This window comes from Sander lucioperca, chromosome 12, assembly GCF_008315115.2.
Source record: "Sander lucioperca isolate FBNREF2018 chromosome 12, SLUC_FBN_1.2, whole genome shotgun sequence".
Lineage (NCBI taxonomy): Eukaryota > Metazoa > Chordata > Actinopteri > Perciformes > Percidae > Sander > Sander lucioperca.
Genome location: NC_050184.1, coordinates 7917677 through 7941254, shown reverse-complemented (window position 1 = coordinate 7941254; position 23578 = coordinate 7917677). Strand labels below are relative to the sequence as shown.

At 40.2% G+C, this 23578-nt stretch overlaps 1 protein-coding gene across 2 annotated transcripts in view; it reads right to left on the bottom strand.

Moving 5' to 3' along the window:
* Nucleotides 1-23578, bottom strand: part of kazna (kazrin, periplakin interacting protein a) — a 193094-nt gene that overhangs the window by 33267 nt on the left and 136249 nt on the right. For both annotated transcript variants that reach the window (XM_031286147.2, XM_031286148.2), the window contains exon 4: nt 19137-19244. In XM_031286147.2, the coding sequence (XP_031142007.1) occupies nt 19137-19244 (108 nt within the window). The remainder of the gene's footprint in view (nt 1-19136; nt 19245-23578) is intronic.

Genomic DNA, 23578 nt, shown 5'->3' with positions numbered 1-23578 from the left:
AGCCTTCTCCATAGACCCCTCCCTAAAAAACTCTCTCCCCAAACACATCCCAGACTGCACCAATCTGTCCATGTTCAAATCACTGATCAAAACCCACCTTTTCAGAACTGTTTTAATGTGTGATTAATGCTGTGTGTTATATATATTTTAGTGTGTTGTTTTCTAGGATCATTTTAACTTGAGTACCATGAAAAGGGCTCTATAAATCAAATGTATTATTGTTTTATTATTGTATTAATATTAAGGTTATTCCTCCAGATAGAAGCTTGAGTCTGTGCTTTTATTCTGGACACACCCAGACATGATGAGAATGTTAATTGGTTGCATCAGGCCAGACAATAATTGCTGCTGGTTATGCTTGGTGAGCTGTGCTGGTAAGAACATTCGTTTAGCTGTGATATGAAATAGCATACACAAGCTATCAACATTTAACATGTTTTACAACATCTATTTTCACTGGCTTTTCCTACTGGTTTCATTTTATTGTTACGCGTTGTTAACATTGTGCTATTATGTTCACCTCAATTTCCCCGGGTGTTGCTATTAAGCATATTGCAAATAAATAAACAGTTATTTTCAGAGAATAGTCTTGCTGTGCATGACTGGGAGTCAAGCAGATAACAAAGCAACACTTTCTGATGCAATAGGAACAATAAACAAGCTCTGTTTTGGAGAGAGATCTCTGTGAGTATGACCATGGCCTTATGCCAATGGCAGCACGGAAAACATATTCAAATTCAACTGATTCATTTTATTAGGTGGGTGAACAGATTAGCTGAGACAGGTGGCTAAGAGGTGTTTGGACATGTGTCCATGCTTGTGTGACAAAGCAGGTGTGTATGCATGTGTGTCCGTGTATTTGTGTGTATATAGTTGAGAAATGACCTTTGGTGCCGAAGGCTAACAGTGCTGTTATTTATAGTCTGGGCCAAATGGGAGGGCAGACACTGTGTCACCATGGATACTTTGTCAAACTGTGGATGAGTCCACACACACAGAGTCAGCGTACCTGTATGAGCTGGCTCATACCACTGACTAAACCCTGCACTCGAACACAAACAAACAAACAAACGAACACATCAACAAACATGCTCTGTTGCCAAAATTAATTATTGCCACCTGGAAAAGTCGAGCCAAGGTGACAATGATGATTTGGCAGACAAATTAGAGTATGGCGGTGCTGAAACAATCCTGGTTGCCTCTTGAGATACTCAATAAGATTCTCGGTCTGAAATCCGTAGCTAATGGTTTTGGAGTTACATTTGTTCCCAGTTTTCAAAATAAGCAGGGCGTCTGCTGACAGGTTCAGTAAATAAAGCTACAAGACTGAAGAGTCTGTCACTGCAAATGGGAGTTACCTTTTCAGTGACTTACAGAAAGCAAGTTCTGTCATCCATCCATGTATATTTGATAAGCTGAGGAGGAATGGACAGTGTCTGAAAACAGCAGCCAACAGTGGGAAAATCTGATTTGTGATAGTGACAAAGTAAGCAGCCAAATTAATCTGAGATTTTGCTTTCTAATAAATATGACTGGGGCCGATGTTTTCAAACAGAGAGAGAGAGAGATAGATAGAACCTAAAGGCTCCAATCAGTACATCCTCATTGAAATACAAAATTACTCCATTCTCTCAAGTATAATATTCACAAATCTGACTTAGCATTCCTCATGATTATTACAGTTGCTTTACAACTATCCCCGACTTGATTCTGACAGGCAGCTGATTATAAGTCGTTCCAAATTGCCTTCCGTGTCTGCCACAACGGGAAGAAAATAACTAGCACCCGAGGGATTCACATTCACTGCATTCACCTGCAGCACAGTCAGTAAAAGAAGGCAATTACGCAGCCAGGACCAAACTCAGATGCTCCTGCTCCTTATGTTGTCAAACTGCTGGAAACAAACACAGTCACACACAAACACATTCATCCATGGGTTGATTGACATATATATGCACAGATGGACATGTGCATGCATTTGGATGCATATAAATGAAGGTTCACACGTACAGCCCAGAGGTCTCATTTATAAAACTGTGCGTAGAATCCTTACTAAAAGTCTACGTACGGCCAAAAACCAAAAATGAAACATTCAGATTTATAGAACTGTGCATACGCACACCTGTAAGCAATGTTCCCTTTATAAATCACAGATTACCCACAAGTGTGTGTATGTGAATCAGCCTCTTATCCCACCCTGTACACGCCCATTTTTAACCATAAATAGTCAATGCAAAGCACCTCATGAATGCTGATCAGTATGTCAGTGACTCTTTCGTTACACCGAATCATGATGACTGGCGGGGGAAAAACAAAAAACTTCTCAGACGCTGGTGAATTGCTGCAAATTGAATTACAATTTCGGCATGTTCTCGCATAGTGTAGGGAAACCTGATCTATAGACCTATATTAATAATACCGCCCAAAACAGCAGGCATTACGGCACTCGGGGACAGCTTCAATATATCAGACCTAGATTTAACAGAACTATATATTATATCCAAACAAGCCTTAGTGATAAAGGTGAAGATTATAATATTTATTTTTAAAAAAACACTTGCCTGCCATTTCCCTCTGGAAACAGCCGGTTTCCCCCCAGAGAGGCGTGGACCTGTATTTGGACTAGGATGGCACGGTTCCGGCGCGTTGCCCTCTCTACTGGACCCAAGTCAGTACAGAGATCCAAGAGCTCAGCTTTAGGGAATCTAAATCGGCATACTAGCCAGTAGTCATCGTCGTGGTCCCTGAAGTTTCTTTCTCTCCTGATTCTTCCATTAGCGTAGTCCTCCTGCAGGGCCAGCAGTGCCATCATGCAGCATTACGCACGGGGGTCACCGCAGTATTTAGATGTTTACAACAATTTGTGATTGTTAACACCTTGCCAAAATCACAGCATCAACTAGTGGTATCCCCCACGCCGAGATACAATTTGAAGACGAAAGAAAGTGTAATAGGCAAACACACTTTTCTTTATGCAGGTTTGGTCACAAACAGTATTAAAGTTTGGACCGATAACGAGGACATTAAGGCTACGTTCAGACTGCAGGCAAAAGTGGCCCAAATCAGACTTCTTCAGAAGTAGTGTGAACACTCAAATCTAGCCCAGATCTGATTTTTTCATATCAGATTCAGGCCACTTCCATATGTAGTCCTGAATCAGACCCAGATCTGATTTTTTTTCAATGCGGCTGCAGTGTGAACAACCAAGGCAGATTTGATGTGACTTTTACCTCAATAACCCTCAAATAAGGCATATACGCACATTTTCAGCCCCGTTTTGTGCGTACGCCATGTTTATAAATGAGACCCCTGATCTGATCCTGAGTTAGTGTCAGGTCAGTCAGACAGTAACAGGCTGTCCAGTGGAAACAAACAACAGCGTCTGTTTTATAGCCTGGTTCAGAGAATGTGTTAATCCACAATGTTAAACCCTCTCTGACATCATATCACTCATCTGGAGACACTGCTTTCTCTCTGAGTGACAGCCGTGAGACATAAAGGAGCAATGTAATATGAAATGATTTGGGGTGTCGATGCAGGCCCGGCAGAGCTGAGGAATTGATGTTGGATGTGAATTCAACACAGAGAAGATCAAAACTAGCACATTTCTCTGGTATGCTGCTTGGAAGACATCAACAGCAGGTATGATTATACATAATCGGCTGCTATGGTTACAAGCACAAATGGCTGCATGACTAATGTTGTACGATTGTAGTTTGCAAAGACAGACCGCAAATTACCTAAACGGTAACAATAGAGGCTGTCACAGAAATGTGAGAAGGAAAGGAGAGTAACTGAGCACAATTGCAAATACATAACCACACCTGGGATAGTAAGGGTTATGCAAAGACAGCCATCCATAGCCTCCAGGTGTTTGTTTTGCTTTGAAAGCACTAATTGTGTCACAACCACACCTCAGGGTTAAGTCTGAAGGATTTGTATGACATGCTTCAGACTGACCAGTTTAACTCTACATTTCTGGGTTGCTAGTACATTGGACTTCTGCAAAACGTTCACAGACAAAAAACAGGGTTTATCTGAATTTTGTGAGCTTTGACCTCTGTGTTTGGGCTATTTTTAGTCTGAGGTTGAAGGGCAGGTGAAGTACCAGTACATAGATAAAATGCAGGTATTTGGAAGCAAAAAAGCACAGCAGTTGTTCTCACAATCGCAACACTTCTCAGCTGTTGTAATTTAATGCTTTTCAGTTATGAAACCAGTTTGGCTGACGCAGCACAAATCCCTGTGTAAAACTGGCATTCAGGCTAAACACTGCAGCCAACAACCCCAGACCACAGTGTTTACAATAGAAACAGAACACAACAGCTTCTTTACATGACCATAAAAACACTGTTGTTTGTAAACAAACTTCATCACACAAAACCTAGATTGTGATCTGGTCACTGACGGGTAGCCAAACTCCCTTACAACCTACTCAGAACAAATACTACACTGCACTATGACACCTCTGTCCTGAAACAGCTCAGAAAAGTGTGAATCATGGCCATATATTTTTCAATCTTTTGTCTCTACATCTCTCCCAGCTGATTCTTTGCATGTCAGTTGGGGAAAGAGAGCGCTCAATCTAACATTAAAGACAACTGACTGCAGGGGAAATCAATTAATGGTGGAGTCTCTACTCAAAATCTACTCTGAGGTCAGTGCAGGTTAAAGTCTCCCAACGGCTCAGCACCAAATCAGGTGACTGACTGGGTGATCCACTATCAGACATGAGTCCAGCCAACATGTGAACATGTCACTCTTCAAGCTTGAAGCAGACATATCTCCCCTGCTGGGATCTTTAGTCCAGAAAGACACTGAATAAGACACCTTCACCTTTTCTTTTTTTTTTACTGTTTGAAAGTGCAGGACTGAAACATACATCATACTAAAGTCTTAATAACACAGGTGCACTTGTCCACTGACTCACCAGAACGTCCCTGCTCCCCGTCGGACTTAATCCCCTCCTCCGAGAGGAGTTTTCCAGAGGATTCCAGGGTTCCAGGATCTGTCAGGTGTGTGCTGGGAGACTTTCAGGACAGACAAGAAGACAAACTCCAAAAATCCTCCTTTCTCAAACAGTTCTTACTCAAACCACATCCATTTTAAAATGTTTCCCACTAAAATCAAGCTCAGTTGACACCAGGAAATACATCCAGGAGCTGCCGCTGTGTCTTTCCCTCTCTGATTGTACCTGTTCAAGGCGACTCCCACGGCTTCAGTGATACAGTACACTCAGCCCCTCCCCCTTAACTCAAATGGTTTACTAGGTAACGAGGAGGAGCTCAGCGGAGCTGTCACTATGATTTTCCCACATTGCTCAAACACACACACACACACACACACACACACACACACACACACACACACACACCGATTAGGGGAGGAGCCCAGCCTAGGTGTGGGCTTGCAGGCAGGTGAGTGTGTGTGTGTAGTCTAACACCGGCAGGCAGCACAGCAACAGGTCTCCCAGCTGTTGACTTGCCTGAGGGTCTCAGTAACCTTTAAAACAACACCTATGGTATCATGAAAATGACCACTGCAATGGTGAACACTTGCCAAAGAAAAACACTGTGATGTTTGGTCTTATTTTTGCCTGCATTTATGTTCAGTAAATTAAAAAAAAGTTTTGAGACTGATGTCTTTGTGTCTTTTCTTTCAAGGCCATCAGTTCATATTTTGAGTAACTGGAACAAACTACTGTGGGAGGGAGTCATAAAGAGTAAAGTAAGTCAAAGCACCACAATAATGGGTGGATTTAGAACTACAACCATGGGATACACACAGGATATTGTCATCATCCAGTGGATTAAAATACAGCTCACTTTTAAATTGTAATAAACTTGATGTGTTTACATTTCATTGCAAAAGTTATCTTTTAAAGCCTTCTACATTTTAGTTTCATTAAAAAAAGAAAGAAATTCTCTGGTTGGCTGGAGACTTTCACTATCAGTGCAGACACAGGTGCATATAACTTGTTCACACAATGCTTGTTTTATTCAACCATCCCTGCAGTGACATGTAGTCCGAGGCAGGTAGGTAAATGAGGGATTAATGATCAGGTGCAAGTAGTCATACAGAAGAAGCCCTACTTTTAAACAAAGGTGATAAGCCTATATGCATTAACTAAACCTTATTAATCTGCCTACAAGGACAAAGATAAAAACTCTTAAACTAAGCAGAATGATGAGTCAGACCATAAATGTAATCCCTACAAGTGTGGCACATACAGAATAAGTCATAAAAAAGGCAACACAGCAACTTTAAAAGCCTCATCAAACAATGATTGAATTATACAGTATATTGAAGTTATTTCCCTTTAATGCTTGTAATAATTTCAAATAAAGCAGCATGCTCTGTACAGTATCCAACAGCCCTTTCTACTCTCAGCACATGGGTCACCTTACCCCCTTGTTCAACGGCAGCTTCCTTGGCCTAAATGTCAAGACCAAGGATCTGTGTCTGGGAGGGAGGATGGGAGTAGAAGTCTTCAAGCATGTTATTATAAAGGGGCAGGATGTGGAACAGGTCACTCCCTTTAAATATCTGGGAACAATAAACTCACTTTTAGACCAATGCAGACCACATCTACCAAAAGGCAAGGCAGCAGCTCTCTCTCCTTATGAGATTGAGAAGCTTCAATGCCAGCAAACACAAGCTGATCATGGTCGTCAGGTCACTCACTCAGACTATTGGCAGCTATAACATTATCTCCTGGTATGGGAACCCCTCAGGTAGACACAGCAACAAGCTGACCTAGGTGGTTAACCAGGCCAGCAAGAACATTGGAAATAAACAATTGCTACTTCAGAGCCTATACTATAGTTCATAACAAAAAGCAACCCAGGTTTATCATGACCCCACTCACGCCCTTTCACTAGTCATACCAGCTATTGCCATCTGGCAGGAGACTCAAGGTCCCACTAGCCAGGAAAAATGGGTACAAAATGTAATTTGTGGCCTCTGCTGTGGCCATCCTAAACAGAGACATAATAGAGAAAATGTCCATCCATCGCCATCCGCTTGATCCGGGTCGCGTCCCTCTCCCCAGCTACGGATTCTGGCTCCTCCTGGGGGATCTCAAAGCATTCCCAGGTCAGATGAAATATATAATCCCTCTAGCGAGTACTGGGTCTACTCTGTGGTCTTCTCCCAGCTGGACATGCCTGGAAGACCTCCAATGGAAGGCGCACAGGCACTTACCAGATGCCCAAACCACCTCAGCTGGTTTCTTTCTGCTTTACTGCAGATGCTGCACCAATCCGCCTGTTGATCTCCCGCTCCAGGTTGTGCTGAGGGCAGACTAGCTTTAAAAATGTATTTTAGCTGCCCTTTACTGTATGTTTTACACTGTGTTGCCAGAATGCCAAACGCAAATTTCCATTCCATGTAATGTAACGTACAATAAAGTTTTCTTGTCTTATCTTACATTACATATGTGGGCCACACAGCCAGTGTGCTGCTGCAAAAAATGAAATGAGTCCACCCACACTTGTTACAGGAGCCTCCTGGTGGCCTGTGCTGAGTCCAAATTCACTCAAGCTCTATTAATCAACCAGGCACTTTAGACTCAATCTTACACAAATATTCTTTTAGAACCTACTTTCATAACAGTGTAGAAAACAGTGCAGGTCTTGAATGTAAATTGAATTATGTATCTTTTAATTCATCAACAATAATTAATAATTAACTATGCTTAATCACATTCATTGTAGCCTCTATAACGTCCCACTGACCAGAAAAGCTTGTTCTAGGCTCAAACATGGCAACTCACAAAACTGTGGACAAGTATATTTAGTAAATAATTCTAAATTGATGCAGTTTTTATTGTTTTATATCTAGCTGATGTTGGTATCAAAAGGCCATGAGTACACTTCAGTACAATGAACCAACATCACAAAAGTGTCTGTGATACCTATTGCTATTATGTCAAAATCAATCAATAACTATGCCAGAAACCTTGATTGGATTCCCTGCAGAGTTGATAATCATTCAATGTATCATCCCTTTCTCCGAGACAATAAACAGCTAAAGAAAATAATCTCTTCAGGTCTATTGTGTCCATGCATATTGGACAAAGTGAGGCAATTGTATACTGTTTACTCAAAGGGGTGTTTGTGGCCCATGCAGGTCTGCAGCACAACCGATCCGCAGCAGATTAAAAGCTAAAGGGACAGGCTCAAGATGACTGTGAGGGTTTGTGTTGTGAACATGTGGGTGCATGTGAGTATATGATGATTTCACTTCATGATAACACATGGGATGCTTAGCAGATAGCAGGGAGAGAGCTGCTGAGCTATTTTGTACTACACCATTGGAATCAAGTCATTGGTTTTTGTTGGACCTTATTTTCCTCTTACAGTCACAAGGCCGTTTCATAAAACAGTAACAAACCTTTTAATGCCAGTGAATAGGAAGGCTGCAGTAATGGCTTAAGATTACAAATCCAAGGATGAGAGATCACTCAGCAATTTCCCCATTCTAAAGAAAAGAAACTCAGAAAGAGAATCTGAAAAAAAACACAATCGTGCCATTTATCATGTAACGCTGTGGGATGTAAAGTTATTTAAAGAAATTGTGCGGGTCAAACAGTCTGCTGGAGTGGATGAGAAATGATTGCAGGGCAGTTCCTAGAAGAAGGTCATTTTTGTGACAAAGGGGGTTTGCCATCTAAAACGAGTTCATGCTATCATTTTGGGCTACCAAGTTCCAACTGTGCAAAAGTAAAAGCTTGCATATTTAACAAATACAGTAACTTACAAGCAAAATACATTAGACCACATTAACAAACTATCTTTGCTTGCTCGGATGGCAGACTACATCATATTAATTATGCTATTCGTGCTCCAAACCTGTTGGGACATGCTAGCTGGAGTGTAAGGTACCTAGGAAGTGGTCCAGCTGCAGCTCAGTCGCAGACACTTATGAAGATGAAGTGCTAATCAGCGGGTCTGTTGGGTTTCCTAATTAAAAGAATGTACTTGGCACGTGCCGGCTATTTACACTACATTAAGCCAGCATCATTCACACTACAGGGACAGGGGAACAACAGGAAATTAGCTTTCTGTGACATGTATGGCTTAGAATGCATGATGATATTGTAAAACAAAAACAAAAAAACTTGTGTGTAAAAGCAGTTTCGGTGAAATTGCTGACACTCACCTTGTATGATGCACACACAAGCACACACACGTGTTTCTAAGTTCTGGGATGCCTGGCGGTGATGAGCTGAGAGCACTATCCCCTAAATGAAAATCAATTGAAGGAGACAATCTCTCTTTCTCTGCAGACAGTTAACACAATTCCCTTTAAAAGGACAGCAGCACCATGCGCACTGCCAAGAAGACGTCAACCTTTCATTGTTTATGTGACAAAGAGATAAGAGCACGACATAGACAGTGAGAGAAAGATTAAAAATTAATTCAACTTATGTGTGTTTGTGTGTATGTGTGTGCATGGATGGTCAACCTTTTTAATCACTGCAGATCTTTTCTGTGGCTTGTGAACACAGTCATGTCCATCTTTTTAATGCCTATCTGCAGCACCTTTGTTACAACACACAATGCACATGTTAATGGACACCCTCTCCTCATCAATTCACACTTTCCTGTTTTCCCGTTCCCATGATTATTCCAACACTGACTACAGCTTGCCCAGGAAAACATTAAAACCACCCCTTACGAAAGATCAGGGTCACAACGTGTGATGTAGTAGAGAGAGAAAAAAGTATAACCAGTGAACTGTGAAGACAACAGAGTAGAAAGGAAGAATGGTCCATAAAGGAATTTATTCTTACCTCACCACAAAAAAATGGAAGGAGGGAAATGTTGCAGTCATGTAGTGGTAATGGCAGTCCAAGTAATTGTACAACACTGTCAAGGGTCAATCATGTCTGGATCACATACAGCAGAAAACTGCTGTAATGTTCATTGTTGCTTGAATTTTCATGACCGTTGCATTTTTAGCCACAAGCCAATGTGTTCAGCTGTCAAAGGAAAAGTTGTTTTTCTGCTCTATATGATTCGGTGTTGATTTGCATTTTAACACAGCGATATCATCAACATTGAAGTTCATATTATGTCTATCGTGGAATCAGGCAGTTTAGAACAAAAATAGCACTGCGTAAAAAACTAAAAACAAAGGGGTAGCATTGGCGTGGGTGTGTTAGTGGAAACTAGTGGTGCAAAGTAACTAAGTGCATTTACTCAAATACTTTATTTAAGTACAGATCTCATATAATTGTAAGTACAAATTTTCACATACACGATCACTTCCATTTTATGTTACTTTATACTCTACTACAGAGGGAGATATTGTACTTTTTAGTGCTTTACATTTATTCCAGATATTAGCACACAAGTTACAGAATAATTTACAGAAATTATACTGTAGTTAACATACAGTATGATTAAACACACCAATAGTATTATTCAACTGACAGTACAGTTCAACTGAGATCCAACTACAACTGTTCACATCAATATCAATTAAAGAATAAAAACAACATGAAGGGTCAATCTACATTATACTTACTTTTGATACTTTAAGTACATGAAGCTGATAATACATGTAATACAAATGAGGAGGCCTAGTTTGAGTAACACATGCATTAGTTTGAGAGCTTATCAGGTGTCAAACACTGCAGAGCACTTTATAATACTCTGGAAAGTAGTCAGACCATAAATCATTCCATTCTCCGTCAACAGTTACAAGGTTAAGAGTGCAATTTTGCCATTTATGTTTCAAGGCATAAGTTGTTGCAAAAGTGGACCCATTTTTTTTCCGTTAGACAACCTTACATTTTCTTTTTTTGCCAGAGCCCTCTGTGCAGGGACCTCCTCTGTGCCAAAGCGGTTGTCTGACTAAAATGACTGAGGTGTGTTTGGAATGTTGTTTTGTCGCAGTGTTGTTTGATCTGAACACAGCGTTAGATAGGTAACATAACCACAGAGTCAACTGACTCCTGCTATTGCATTTTTTAAGTGATGACAGATGATGTCAGTGCATAATTTGGTTGGTCACCAATGGATAACTGCAGCGGTTTAACAATGTTGAGGTCCCGGATTTGTTATGCCCTTCAAGAGGATGTCCCATAATCTCCTTCGCAACCAACCCACATTTTTACTCCTCAGGCAAAGCACATACATACATGTGGAGGGTGGATCAACGTTAAAATGTCAACTTGAAGTCTTTTGTTTGAAATGAGACCTAAGGGTGTGCAACCGTATGTTGTTGATCTACTGCAAGTCTAAAAAGTATCTGTCTTTTTGCACTTCATCTTCTGCCCTTTTGCTTACTCGTCAGGATTTCCAGACTTCTACTACTTCTTCTCTACTCATCACCACTACTAATACTGTGCATCCTACATTTATACCTCAGATCGGCTCCTTCGCTCTTTGTCCCCATCATCAACTAGTTTATTTGCCTCTGTTCTCGCACCTTCCAACCTTCATGTTCAGCAATCAGTGAAAAGAAACCGGCAGCCACCAGGTGCCACTCAGCTCTCTTCCAGATCTGGCAGCTCCGAAAGCCACCATCCCTTTCCACCATCGCCTCCGCTGCCAATTCACTACCGCCAGACGCCAGCTCAAATTAGCTGCCTGTGGGCCTTTTTAACAGCCATTTGAAGGGCAGGCAGAAGGTATTACAACCGGTGACTGGTTGTACCAGTTGGCTGTTCGCCAACTGTTCATGTCAGACTCCAAGGTGGAATTCAGAAATAGAAAATACACCTCTAGTAGCAACTTGGTGCCTGGGTGTAAATCCAAAACGTAACAATGTGTAAGTGAAAATGTTGGAATGGTCTTGTAAACTGCAAAACAAACGAGTGCAAAACACAATATATAATGTGAAGAAAATATAGAGAAATGTTTCATCCAGAGTGTTGTATTTTGGAAAAGCGATGTACTGTAAAAACTGTTTAGTGCACTGATTAAAAGCAACAGCAGCAGAGAGCATCATATATATTCTGAATGTCTAATCTCATCAGCGTTAACCAAGACACCATGTAAAGCAAGGTTATTTCGGCTTGGATCAACAATCATTATTTCTTGGTCACTTTTAATCCATGACTACTTCTTAACTTCATGACCAGCACAGACTTGACATGGAACCAAGTCTTAAGAAGCCCTCCTACTTCCTTAACCACAGGTGTCCAACAGTAAGTTATTGGGGTTAGGTTGGGTTATGCAGATCAGTAAGGGGTTAATAAAATAACAGGTTTAAATTTCTGGTTTTGATGGAAAACGTTTAAATATAAACACTAACAATTTAATGTAACTACAATTGCACTGCATGAAAAATATATCCAAAGTACAAAGACAACAAGAAAGAAACTTGAAGTCTTTTATTGTACCATTTATTTATTCATGTTTATACATTTAACGTAAAACATATATTGAACCATATCTTAAAGACAATGTAAAACACATCGGGTATAGCCAACGTTTTAATTAAATTTAAATTTAAAATTTAATTTTAATATATGTTTGAAAGCACAACATGTACACTCACAGGGTATTAAGTACATTTTAAGAAAGTACACATAAATATGTAGTTTTTATTTATTTTTTTGACCTCCCGTGTGTGCTTAAAAATACATTTGGTGTGACTTGGTGATACTATCACCAGCAGATTGAAGGCTTGCTGAGCTATTAGACGAAGGTCACTGAATGCACATTTGCTGTTTCTGGTCCATTTACTAGAGAGAGAGCGACGTGCCAACAACAAGAATTTCAGACAGTCTGAGACCTGGCAATTTTGGATGCATTGATAGTACACATCACACGCATTCAGCTTTGAAGTAGGCACATTGCTTAGCAACCGTCACTGTAATAAAATGAATGAAGACACGTAGTGTTGTCCTGGATTCACCTGTGCTTCGACATGTTCTATTTTTCAGCATTTTTAGTTTGAAAGTTGCTAGAGTATGTAAACAAAATCCTTGATTGATTAATTGAACAGCACAGCTCCAGATCTAAATTTAGAACAGAATGTAGTGTGTGGCATGGCCTAACACTTTGAAAATATATTTATACTGTAAATATTTCAGTGGTGCAATCTGCCTCTAAATGGACTCTAAGGAAATAAGAGAGAAGAAGAAAACAGTAGGAGCATTTGGAAAAGGTTCAGAGGAGGAAGAGAGGAAGTTATGTTTCCTTTGACGATTGCTCAAATTAAGTCTTAAATCTGGCCCCCTTAAAATGTTCACTTTTTGACTTTATGACCTTTGAGTTACACTTGTCAGCGGTCTTCTTTAATGAAGCGGTATGAAAGTGAAAGTGATGGCTGATAATCAGACTGCTACTCTGTTCCTTTTGTCAATTTCAACCTTTCAGAGGCCTTTAATGAAAAGGCCAGAAGACAGAGGCACACCAGCACACAGAAAACCCCCTGATGATTGTTGCAGCACAATTGAGATCTCCTGAGATTTCATGAGATCATGTGTGTGGATCCACAGTGTGAATCTCCCATTAGATGTTTATGATGATAATGTCCACTGTGATCTCAAATCTGTATTACTCTTCCTCTTCTTGTCTTTGGTCGTACTAGTACAGTGCCCGTTCAAATTGTGGCTGTTTGGAACGGGCCGATTGCTTGGCCTGTGGTATTGCTTGGCCTGTGGTATTGCTGCTTGTAGCTTTCTCCAGAACCATTGTACCCCAAAATTACTTAGCCTACAGAAGGACCCCAAAGCATATAATATGCAACCTCACAGTATAGCCTACTACTGACTTAATGCGTACTCTTACTTCAGAGGAAAACATTGTACTACTACATTTACCTGACACTGACAGAGAATGTTGCAGAATTTACTCACAAAATGTCACAATTAAAATGTGCAGTGATCACAGACATTTGCCTCATGGACTCATGGCAGCTTTCTTTGCCCGGTCAGCTCTGAGATGAAGTTATCTTCTGCTGCTGTGTACTTAGAAGTGGTGAATTTCACAGCTCACAGCAACTTAATACGATATAGTGTCTGGCTTTTGTTTGATATCTAGTGTTGGCAAAATGCCTTTTTATTGAGTTTCCTCTAAGCAAAATGTTCTGAGTAAATTTCAGCTGAGCTTTTATTGTGAAGGGTAAAAACGCCTTTTTATTGAGTTTCCTCTTAGCAAACTGCTCTGAGTGAATTTAAACTAGACCTTTAGTGTGAAGGGTAGACACCGAAGAGCCAGCGTTATGGCAGCGCTTTTTTTCTCAACCTTTATTGTGCAGTTGTTTAGTTTAATTTACAGTTTAATAATATCCAATACTGTCCAAATTCCAAACCCTAAGTTCATTGGGTACACAGGAAACCAAGGTGAATGGGATATTTCAAAGACACGGACGCACGCACGGACGCACGCACGCACGCACACACACACACACACACACACACACACACACACACACACACACACACACACACACACACACACACACCCTGATTTATTATAGAGATGAGCAGTCTGAATGGATTATGTCAATACTCAAAATGTGATTTTGAAGATGACAATACAAACAATGTCCAATTATTGCATTCTGGCATAGCTAAATAATGAGTCACATAAAAAAAAGCTAACGCCATTGTGTTTGAGCATTTTTGAGTAGCTATTTCTAAAGTGTGTAAATTACAGTAAAGAGGCCTGGATATTGTTGCTGGAGGCAATTTAAGTGCCACCCTCCCAATGGCTATGAGGGCTTTGGTTGGTGTTTTGGAAATTGTCAACGCATGAGAAAAATGGAAGTGCTCAGCAATGACCACTCTACCCATGCATCCACACCCACACATACACCTTCACATTCTCCCTTTCTTTATTGTTCTTTTGTTCATTTCTGTCTCTCTCTCTCTGCTCCCCCCTTCGCTGTATCATGTTCTCTTGTTAATCAGAGTACATTCGCAGGCAACACTATGTCCTTAGGCAATCTCTCACCTCTTCTTCATGGTGCTCTTCACATTCCCATCCCCCTGTCCTTCTCTGTCTGTCCTTCCCTCCTAAGCCTATTTTTTTCTGGATGCCCTGTTTGACTTTTTTGCACTGACCTTCCTATTTTAACCAACTCACATGCCAAGCTCCACCCAGCTAGTGATAGCATTGCCAGTTTATGTGTAGAAGCTGCACCTGCCTCCATAATGATACAGTGCTCCCTGCTTACGTTTGTTTCCCCTCTCCTTCCTTGTCTCTATGTATCTCTCTTACTGCAGACCTGAGATGAATTTGCTGATAACACAGCCCCTCAGTTCCTCGTTCTTGTTCAGATGAAACTTGTGGTGATACACGTGGCCTTGGCCACTGCAGGGGTTGTTGGTGTGCGCGTAAGTGTTTTTCCTGAGTCTGCACATTTACAGTACCCAGGAAACGACCACAGACTGACAGCAATGCACCAGCTGGTTTGTTCTGAAGGACAGTGTGTACGTGTGCACAAACATAAACTTACAAATGTTTATTCAGAAATATGCATATAACTAACCTTATCACGTGCATGATCTGCTCTACTGACATCCAAATGACTCCCAAAAACTAAAAATCTTTCAGAATGTTCTGAAATTTCATCAGTTGGATACAAAAAAGGCAAATTCCAGATCAGCAGTAGAGCAAGAAGTACTGAAATCTTTTACTTAAGTAAAAGTAGTAAGACCACAATGAAAGGAAAAAATATACTTAAATTATCCAAAGTAAAATGACTCATTATATAAAATGCAGTGTTATATTCAGTGTTATATTTATCATATACTCTATATATATTGGAATATTACTGCTTTACTATTACTGCAGATTCATTGACATGCACATTTTACAACTTCATACAGTGTTGGGTAGTTTAATCTATGATAACCTAATGTTTTACGTATACAATCTTGAACTGAGAAGTATCTAGTAACTAGGTAAATATAGTAAAGACTACAATATTTTCCTCCGGAAATTTAGTTTATATACTCAAGTAAAATACAAGTAGCTCATAATTGTACTAAAGTACAGTACTTGAGTAAATGTACAAACCTGTTACCCTATCTGGTACTGATCTGCAGTGGTGGAATTTAACTAATGCACCATAGTAACCAAAAAGCCACCAACAGGGTTCCCTTTTTTTCCAAACAATCTTGTAAGCACTCTCAGTATCATCGCGACATCGACAGACGCTAACAGGACAGAAGAGAGAACTGGCAGCCAAATAGACCCCTAAGCAGGACACTCTAATGAGGAAAGGGCCCCTGAGGGCTCCTTACGTGACACTAGAGATCCATACTGGGGTTGGCAGCCTTACAGGATCCACAATCCAAGAGATGCGTTTGTACTGGTGCCATCATTAGCTACTTTAATCCTCTTTACAAGACTCCAACTTCCTGAAAGAAGCTTTTGTCATGAAAGGGCTGGAACATTGAAACAGTTAAAAGACTGTAACTGTGTTTGTCTGGAGAGCTGATGATGCCTATGTTGAGACACGTCTGACCACCCAGTTAGATAAGAGTCTGTGAATAAATAGAGACCTTAAAGTTTATAGGCTGCTTTTTGGGGATCCTTCATAGTGACGCAAGTGACTAACAGCACAATTGTAAATACAGATGACTATGGAGCATGAAAGTATTTACTTTTGACAGAGCCATATTGTAGCATCAGTTTGGAGAAGGTATGAATACATTAAATGTAAAACCAATAGCAATTCAGATTGTCCTCATAAGAACCATGAAACTGTATCCATAAAAAACATGAAACTGTCTCCACTAGCTGCAAGCCATGAAATACTGTAAGAATTCAGGCAACTACTGACTCAGCTCACTGAATTTAAACATTTATCTGATGAATTTGCAACAGAACATTATAATGTGGTTGTAGTAGAGTCAACCAAAAACCCTGATAACATTTGAGTGCAAATTGACCATAAAAAACAACTTTAATTTACCCCTAGTTTAAAGTGATACTTCACCGATTTAGCATTACGCTTTGTATCAGTAGAAACACAGTAGTATTTTTGAATGACCGTGCTTCCCTCCCTCATGTCCCCCTGAGACCAGAGATCTCCGTATTGTGGGTCTGGAAAAAATCTTCCGATGACGTAAAACAACGATTTTTGCGTCATCGGAAGATTTTTTGCCCAGAGGCAATGGACTATTGCCAGTAGTAGGCGCTACTTCCGCATGTTTTCAACCCGCCCATAGGGGGTTGGACTGTCGTCTTTACACAAAGATTCTCGAACCAAAACGAGCGTCAGCCATCTTGAATATTCGCTACTGGCTTCACAGCAGAACACTTTAGATAGATAGATAGATAGATTTATTCATCCCGAAGGAAATTTTAGAACAACAATTATGTGCATTCAAACTACCGCACACGTGTACCACCGGGATACATTGGTACAGATCGGAGAATATGCAGGACACTTTATTACAGGCGAAATTCTTGACACAGCTTTGCCCGCCTGCTATGGAGACCAGTGGTGTTGCTCGATGCCTCTGGCCGGTAAAGGGACATCATCAGCGGGGAACGTTGAACAAGTTTGCCGGTAGAAAACTAACGCTAGCCGGCCACCTGTTCCATCAATCCTGCTTGCAAGTGTCCGCTGATTAGACAACAAACTGGACTACATCCAACTTCAACGAAACTCCCAACGCGAGTTCAGAGACTACTGTGTTTTTGTTGTTGTAGAAACATTGCTGTATCGGACTATCCAGCTACCAGGCCGGCTGCTCTGTCGCCGGGTAAGACTAGCTAGTCAAGGTGGGCTGTGTTAACACGGACTGCCTGGTGCAGAAATGGGGTGCTTGTATCCAACTGCTGGTGGAGTTTGTGACTGTAAAATGCCGACCATTCTACATTCCACGCAAATTTACGGCTGTGTTTATACTCGGTATTTACAGCCCACCAAGCGCTAATGCTAGTAGCTATGTGTTAGCTGAACTTTACGGAGCCTATAATGTGTGTGCACTAAATGTAGCCTGTTTCGTATGTCGTTTTTATATAATGTAGTTTTTATACATGTTAAATGTGTAACACCACTTGAGCCACGGGGAAACGTTTTTTCGTGTATATGGTTGAAATGACAATAAAACACACTTGAGTTGAGTTGAATGCTGCCTCACTGTCTGTCTGTAAACGGTAGGCGTGGCATGGGAGTAGACGCTAAAGCAGCGAAGCAAGTGCATTCTGGGATTTGGTGTCTTTCATCCACATGAGCCAAAAACACATTTTCTGGCTTTTCTCGGCCTAGAAGCTACCAATTTCTAAAACAATTTCACATTTCTACTACATAAGTGACCCAATTTAAAGATATATTCATCTTTCCAACAGTGAAATATCCCTTTAACAGCATTGAATTGTGGTTGAATCTTACATAATGCACCTTTAAGTGTTAATAAATGGTAAATCAGTAATCACAGGATGTAGTATTTATAATGTCTATAAATAAGTCTAAATGGTTAAAAATGTAATAAAATGTAAATACAATGTAGTAAAATGTTAATAAATTGCTTATGAATGCAATCACAATGTTCCATTTACCAGCAATTACGACTATGTTTTCAACTGTTATATATTGTAAACCTTGAGTTGAGTTACATTCTTCTTACAAATACAATGTATGTATTTAAATACATACTGAGAACATTTCAGCCAGGACTATTTACTCACTGTGTTGTTATTGTAAGCTACATACTGCAGTAGGAGGTATAATTTCTGCCCTGCTGGTGCATCCAAGCATGCAACAAGAGGCCAAACTGAAAGAATACAAACTGCACAAAAACATAAGCAAACTATTGTCGGTAATTGTGTTCCTGGTTCAACGTGCACACAGACTGAATTAAGAAGCAGCTTTTGTCTGATAGCTGAAAAGCTGTGTGATGTTTTTTAAACACAAGACTCACTGGGTTCATTAGCAGCCAGATGCAACCTGGATCACAGGCAGTCCTCGTTAGCTAGAATAATATGTGTAATGGGTGCTCATAGTTCCAACATGTGCAAGCAGCAAATGCTGAGAAGGCAGAGAAATTGATGCAGAGGTGCTACTATTAGCTCCTCTCGCTCTCATGGATTGTGTATTTGCAGGTACATTTTTGGATTCATATGTATGCCTTGCGACAACATCCTCCCATAGTGGCACTGAAAAAAAACTTTAAGTCAACCAGCTCTGGTCCAACAGAACTGTTCAGGTCTTACCTTTGTCCAGAGTGGCATCCGGGGAGTTGAAGTCCATTAGACTGCTGATTTCAGTCTTGTAGCAGAGGTCAGTGGCTGGCGGCTTCTGCCTCGGGTGGGAAGAGGGATCTGGGAGAAAAACAAATGACAAACTAGGTTAATTTAAAAGAACATGTGTGTGTAAAGGGATTTAGAAAGATAGACAGACAGTGGAATTGTGTTCTTGGAAATGAGATTTGAGCTCAAGCATGTGTATCAAGAACATGTGAAAATACTAAATAATTTAAAGTAAATGAAAAGAGAAAGGACATGACCTCTTTGACATTTAAATGTATCTCACAGATTACTATAATCTTAATTTGGGTTAATGTGTGTGGGTTATGTTTGTTGAAGCATGTGGAAGTGCAAATGGAGCTGTGAAATGTGTTTCTAACAATCATTTAAAATGACTATACAGACAGCAATAGCAAAAGGAGAAAGAGAGAAAAAGCCTGTGTACACCCAAACTGCATGATAATGCATGATAGATCAATGTCCTCATCAGTGTGAGTTTTCCTCTATGCATAGAATGCATGAGGAAACAAAATGATTAATGCAGCACACCACACAACCCTCTCAATACACAAATAATGAACTTTTACTCCTCACTCCTTACACTGTACAAACTCTGCAGTACCTCACCATTCATCAACACAGCTACTGTCTCTGGGGAGAGCGTGAACACCACGCTGCAGCAAAAGCAGACAAGCTTAAACACAGTTGCTACATTGAGAGACTGCTGCATATAAATATTAGCATTTTTATGACCAAGTGTGATTTGATTTCTGGTGAGATTCAGTGGTTTCTAATACAGTTTTGGCCAACCTCACCAGTAGCACGAAAGGAATGCATATTGAATGCAATGCTCCAGGTCAACTCACATGTAAGTTTTTGCTAAAATGACGTTGTCACTTCCAACATTTGCAGTCCACTTCTGCCGTCCTCCCATCCTAGCCACAGACGCTTTCATTCCAAAGTAAAATTTGCAAAAGCTCAAAAGTGCCACCTGAGGCTGACAAAAAAACTAAAAAAAATGTTAAAGGATTTAAGATTCTGCTTTGCTCACACACAAACACACACACACACACACACACACACACACACACACACACACACAGTTACATTTACTTTCCAGTAAACTCCATCTCTTCCACTTCCCTCTTCAACCTCTGCTCCTCTCTGGCATTCTCCTCCCACTCCTCATCCCTTCCTGTTCTTTCTGCCATCAGTTCACCACCCACCTACAAAGAGCCCTGTTACTGTTTGAATTATTTAGAGTAATTGAGCACATATGTGTCTGGGTGAAGAGCTGGAGGTCTAGGGTGGTGTTGTCATTAGTGCGAGATTAGTCATCACGCTTGTCGAGATGGACTTTATAGAGCTACAAATAACAGCTTGGCAGCTTGTCCCCACCTAAAGTGATTGGTAAGAGTGCATAAGGGCTGTTTCAAAAAACCAACAACACCTTGCAAATCTATAATTTTTCAAACTTGCCCACGGTACAGCCTTTGGCACCAGGAACACAGTTCCTCACTCAGGAACTCAGTTTTTTGAATAATGTTAAAATTCACAGTGCATACTTATCTGCTTTAGCTTCAAGTGTCTGCTGCCTTGCATCGTGCACTTGACAGGCCCTCACCAACATTTAGTAACTTACCAAGGGAAAAGGGGATGAGTGTGGTGGAATACATGTAAAGGAATAAGCCATGCTGGTTGCTTGATGGGGATGGAGAGGTAAAACTGATATGGAGGAGAGCAGGGGGATATGCTGCAGAGTTGAGCTCAGGTGTGACTTGACATTTTGTTTAGTGTATATGCAATGAAGTTAGGCTGAAATCAAAATAATACATGAACTCTGAAAATTGCATTAAGTAAATAAATCTTCAAAGCTTCCTTATAAAATACTCACATGTTTGCATCAGAAACAGAAATTGAAGTGGCCTATTAAACCTAAAATAAAATAAAACTGCACAGATATTTCAATGCAACACGTTTTATCATCAGCTCCTGTTGATGCTCGTACTTCATTAATATGTATTAATGTAACATACATGTGATATTGCAACTAATACAATATCCTATTTGTAAGCAATCATTACCCAATATGAAACGCTGATCATGTTAACAACAGTTTTGCATGCGTCTCTTTATTTTGAGAGAGATTTCCCACTAATAATGGCACCAAACACAAAAACAATCCAAACAATAATGTGGATACATTATAGGCACATTTATAGAGTGACAGTTATGGAGAGATGGATATTTTCTACACTGCAGCCCTACTTTGTGTTTTAGGCTGTTAAAATGTTTTTGCACTGAAATCTTACAGGTTAAAGATACAAGAAGCAAAGAAACACTTGCTTGGCTGCAAATCATTTTGGATGATTTCTGTCCACTGATACACCAACTGGAGTTTTTTAGAGGTATGGAGAGAAAATGGTCAGGCACTGTTCTTATTAATGTTTGTGATGTGTATTTGTGCAAGTGCACGGCACTACATTGAGTTATCTAGATAGGTAATTGTAATGTTTTCTGGCTCACTGTCCAGGCTCCTGAATCAATGTCTAAATGTTTTTTTAACACACTGAATATTTGGATCTGGCAAGGTCCAATTGCCTCATATCGATCTTAGAAGTATTTATCTTAGCTCACTACAGTCAAAGAAACACTACAGACAGTGACACACAGAGCAGATTGACAGACAGTGGGTGGGTGAAAAAGACTGGATGAGATATCAGGGGTTGATAATATAGAGGAGTTGTAGAAACAATCCAAAATGTCTCTTCTTTTGGTGCTCTGGCTCTATGCATTTGCTACCTGCTACACTGTGCCTTGAATAAGAGTGAAGCTTTCTATAAACCTTTACTTTTGCTTGTTGTACAAGTCATGTTTGGGGTGATCTATTACGGATTTCAGATAAGATCATCATTTCCTCTCTCTGCTTCCTTCTCTCTGTTCTTTTCCTCACATGCCAGCAGGAATATTATCTGACAAAGACACAAGCTCTATTATCATCTCACTGCAAGTGTGTATGTCTGTTTCAGTTTGGCATTAAATTAGAAAATCAGTATGTTTGCAGAACATAAAACAATGCATACTTTATACAAGGTGATTAAAGCAAGAGATGGAAATACAGCAGGTTGGTACATGGAAAGATCGTCCACATTTCAGCTGTCTTAAGCCTCTCCTTTTAGCTGCAAAGAAAACAGAAGGCTTGTGGGGAATAATTTGAAGTTCACACCACTTTTATCAGCCCCCAATGAGAATGTATCACACTTCATGGCTTGGTTCTAATTTCCTCACACTAAAACTCTTCTTCTATTCACTTTATCAATAATAAGTGGTTTAACCAGCCGAGCACACAACTGAGGAGAAGCTGCGATGAAATAAATAATGATTTGGCCTAGAGACTAAAAAAACTGTTGTACCTACACTGTGTGTAATTTGACTGAAATAGACAGTTGTTCTAGACTTGAAACAGCTCCTTTCTTTAAATGTTGTCCGATGATGATGTCCGACGACACATCACACGACCTGTTTCGTGTCAAGCATACTGATGCCTTTAGTCTGCAGGTATGTCTGTACATACAGAGCTGATGTTTGCAGTTCTGGTTAGAGCTATACCAATATATTAGCCAAAATCAGCTTATTGCAGATATATCAGCATCTATGTATGTAAGTTATTAGAAAGAATAACAAATTGCAGTACAGAAATGCCGAACTAGGTTTGAGGTCTTTTAGAAAATGTCTTGTATAGTCAAATTTGCCTTTTTCCCCCTGGTTAACACACAGAGTACGTTTACATTTACACCAATATTCCACTATTAATTACAACTATGACAATATTCCGAATTTCATACAGGTCATGTAAACAGCATATTCCGGTTGGCTATTCCGAAAAAGGCCTTTTTCCAAATATAGCATTTTTCGATTAAGACATGTGGGATATTCGAGTTTATTCGGGTTTTAGAAGCATTCTTTGGACATGTATACAGCTTATTCGGAATATGCATCTCAGTCTGGGTTTACAACCTCTTGTCTGTTTACGGCTTATGGTCAGCTCTGTGCGTTACTATGGTTGCTGTACACAAACCAACCAGCCAACAGTTTGCAAGGCTGCAGACCCGATAAGAAGGAAACACACATCTACTTTTAAACATTATCAAAGGCTTGGACATCAACAGATTTTTGGATATGCGCACACATCGCTACGATGACCTTTTCAAGAAGCTGATTGAAGGAATGAAAGAGGTAAACTCTGAAGAAATCGTATTTTGCACGGCTACATGTAAATGGGAATATTAGTTGAATTTTTACTTTCATACGACATACGACGAAATATCATCTTTTTCGGAATAAGGTCAGAAACCGGAATATTATGTGCATGTAAACGTAGTCGCTGTTGTTCTTTGACCGTGAAAACT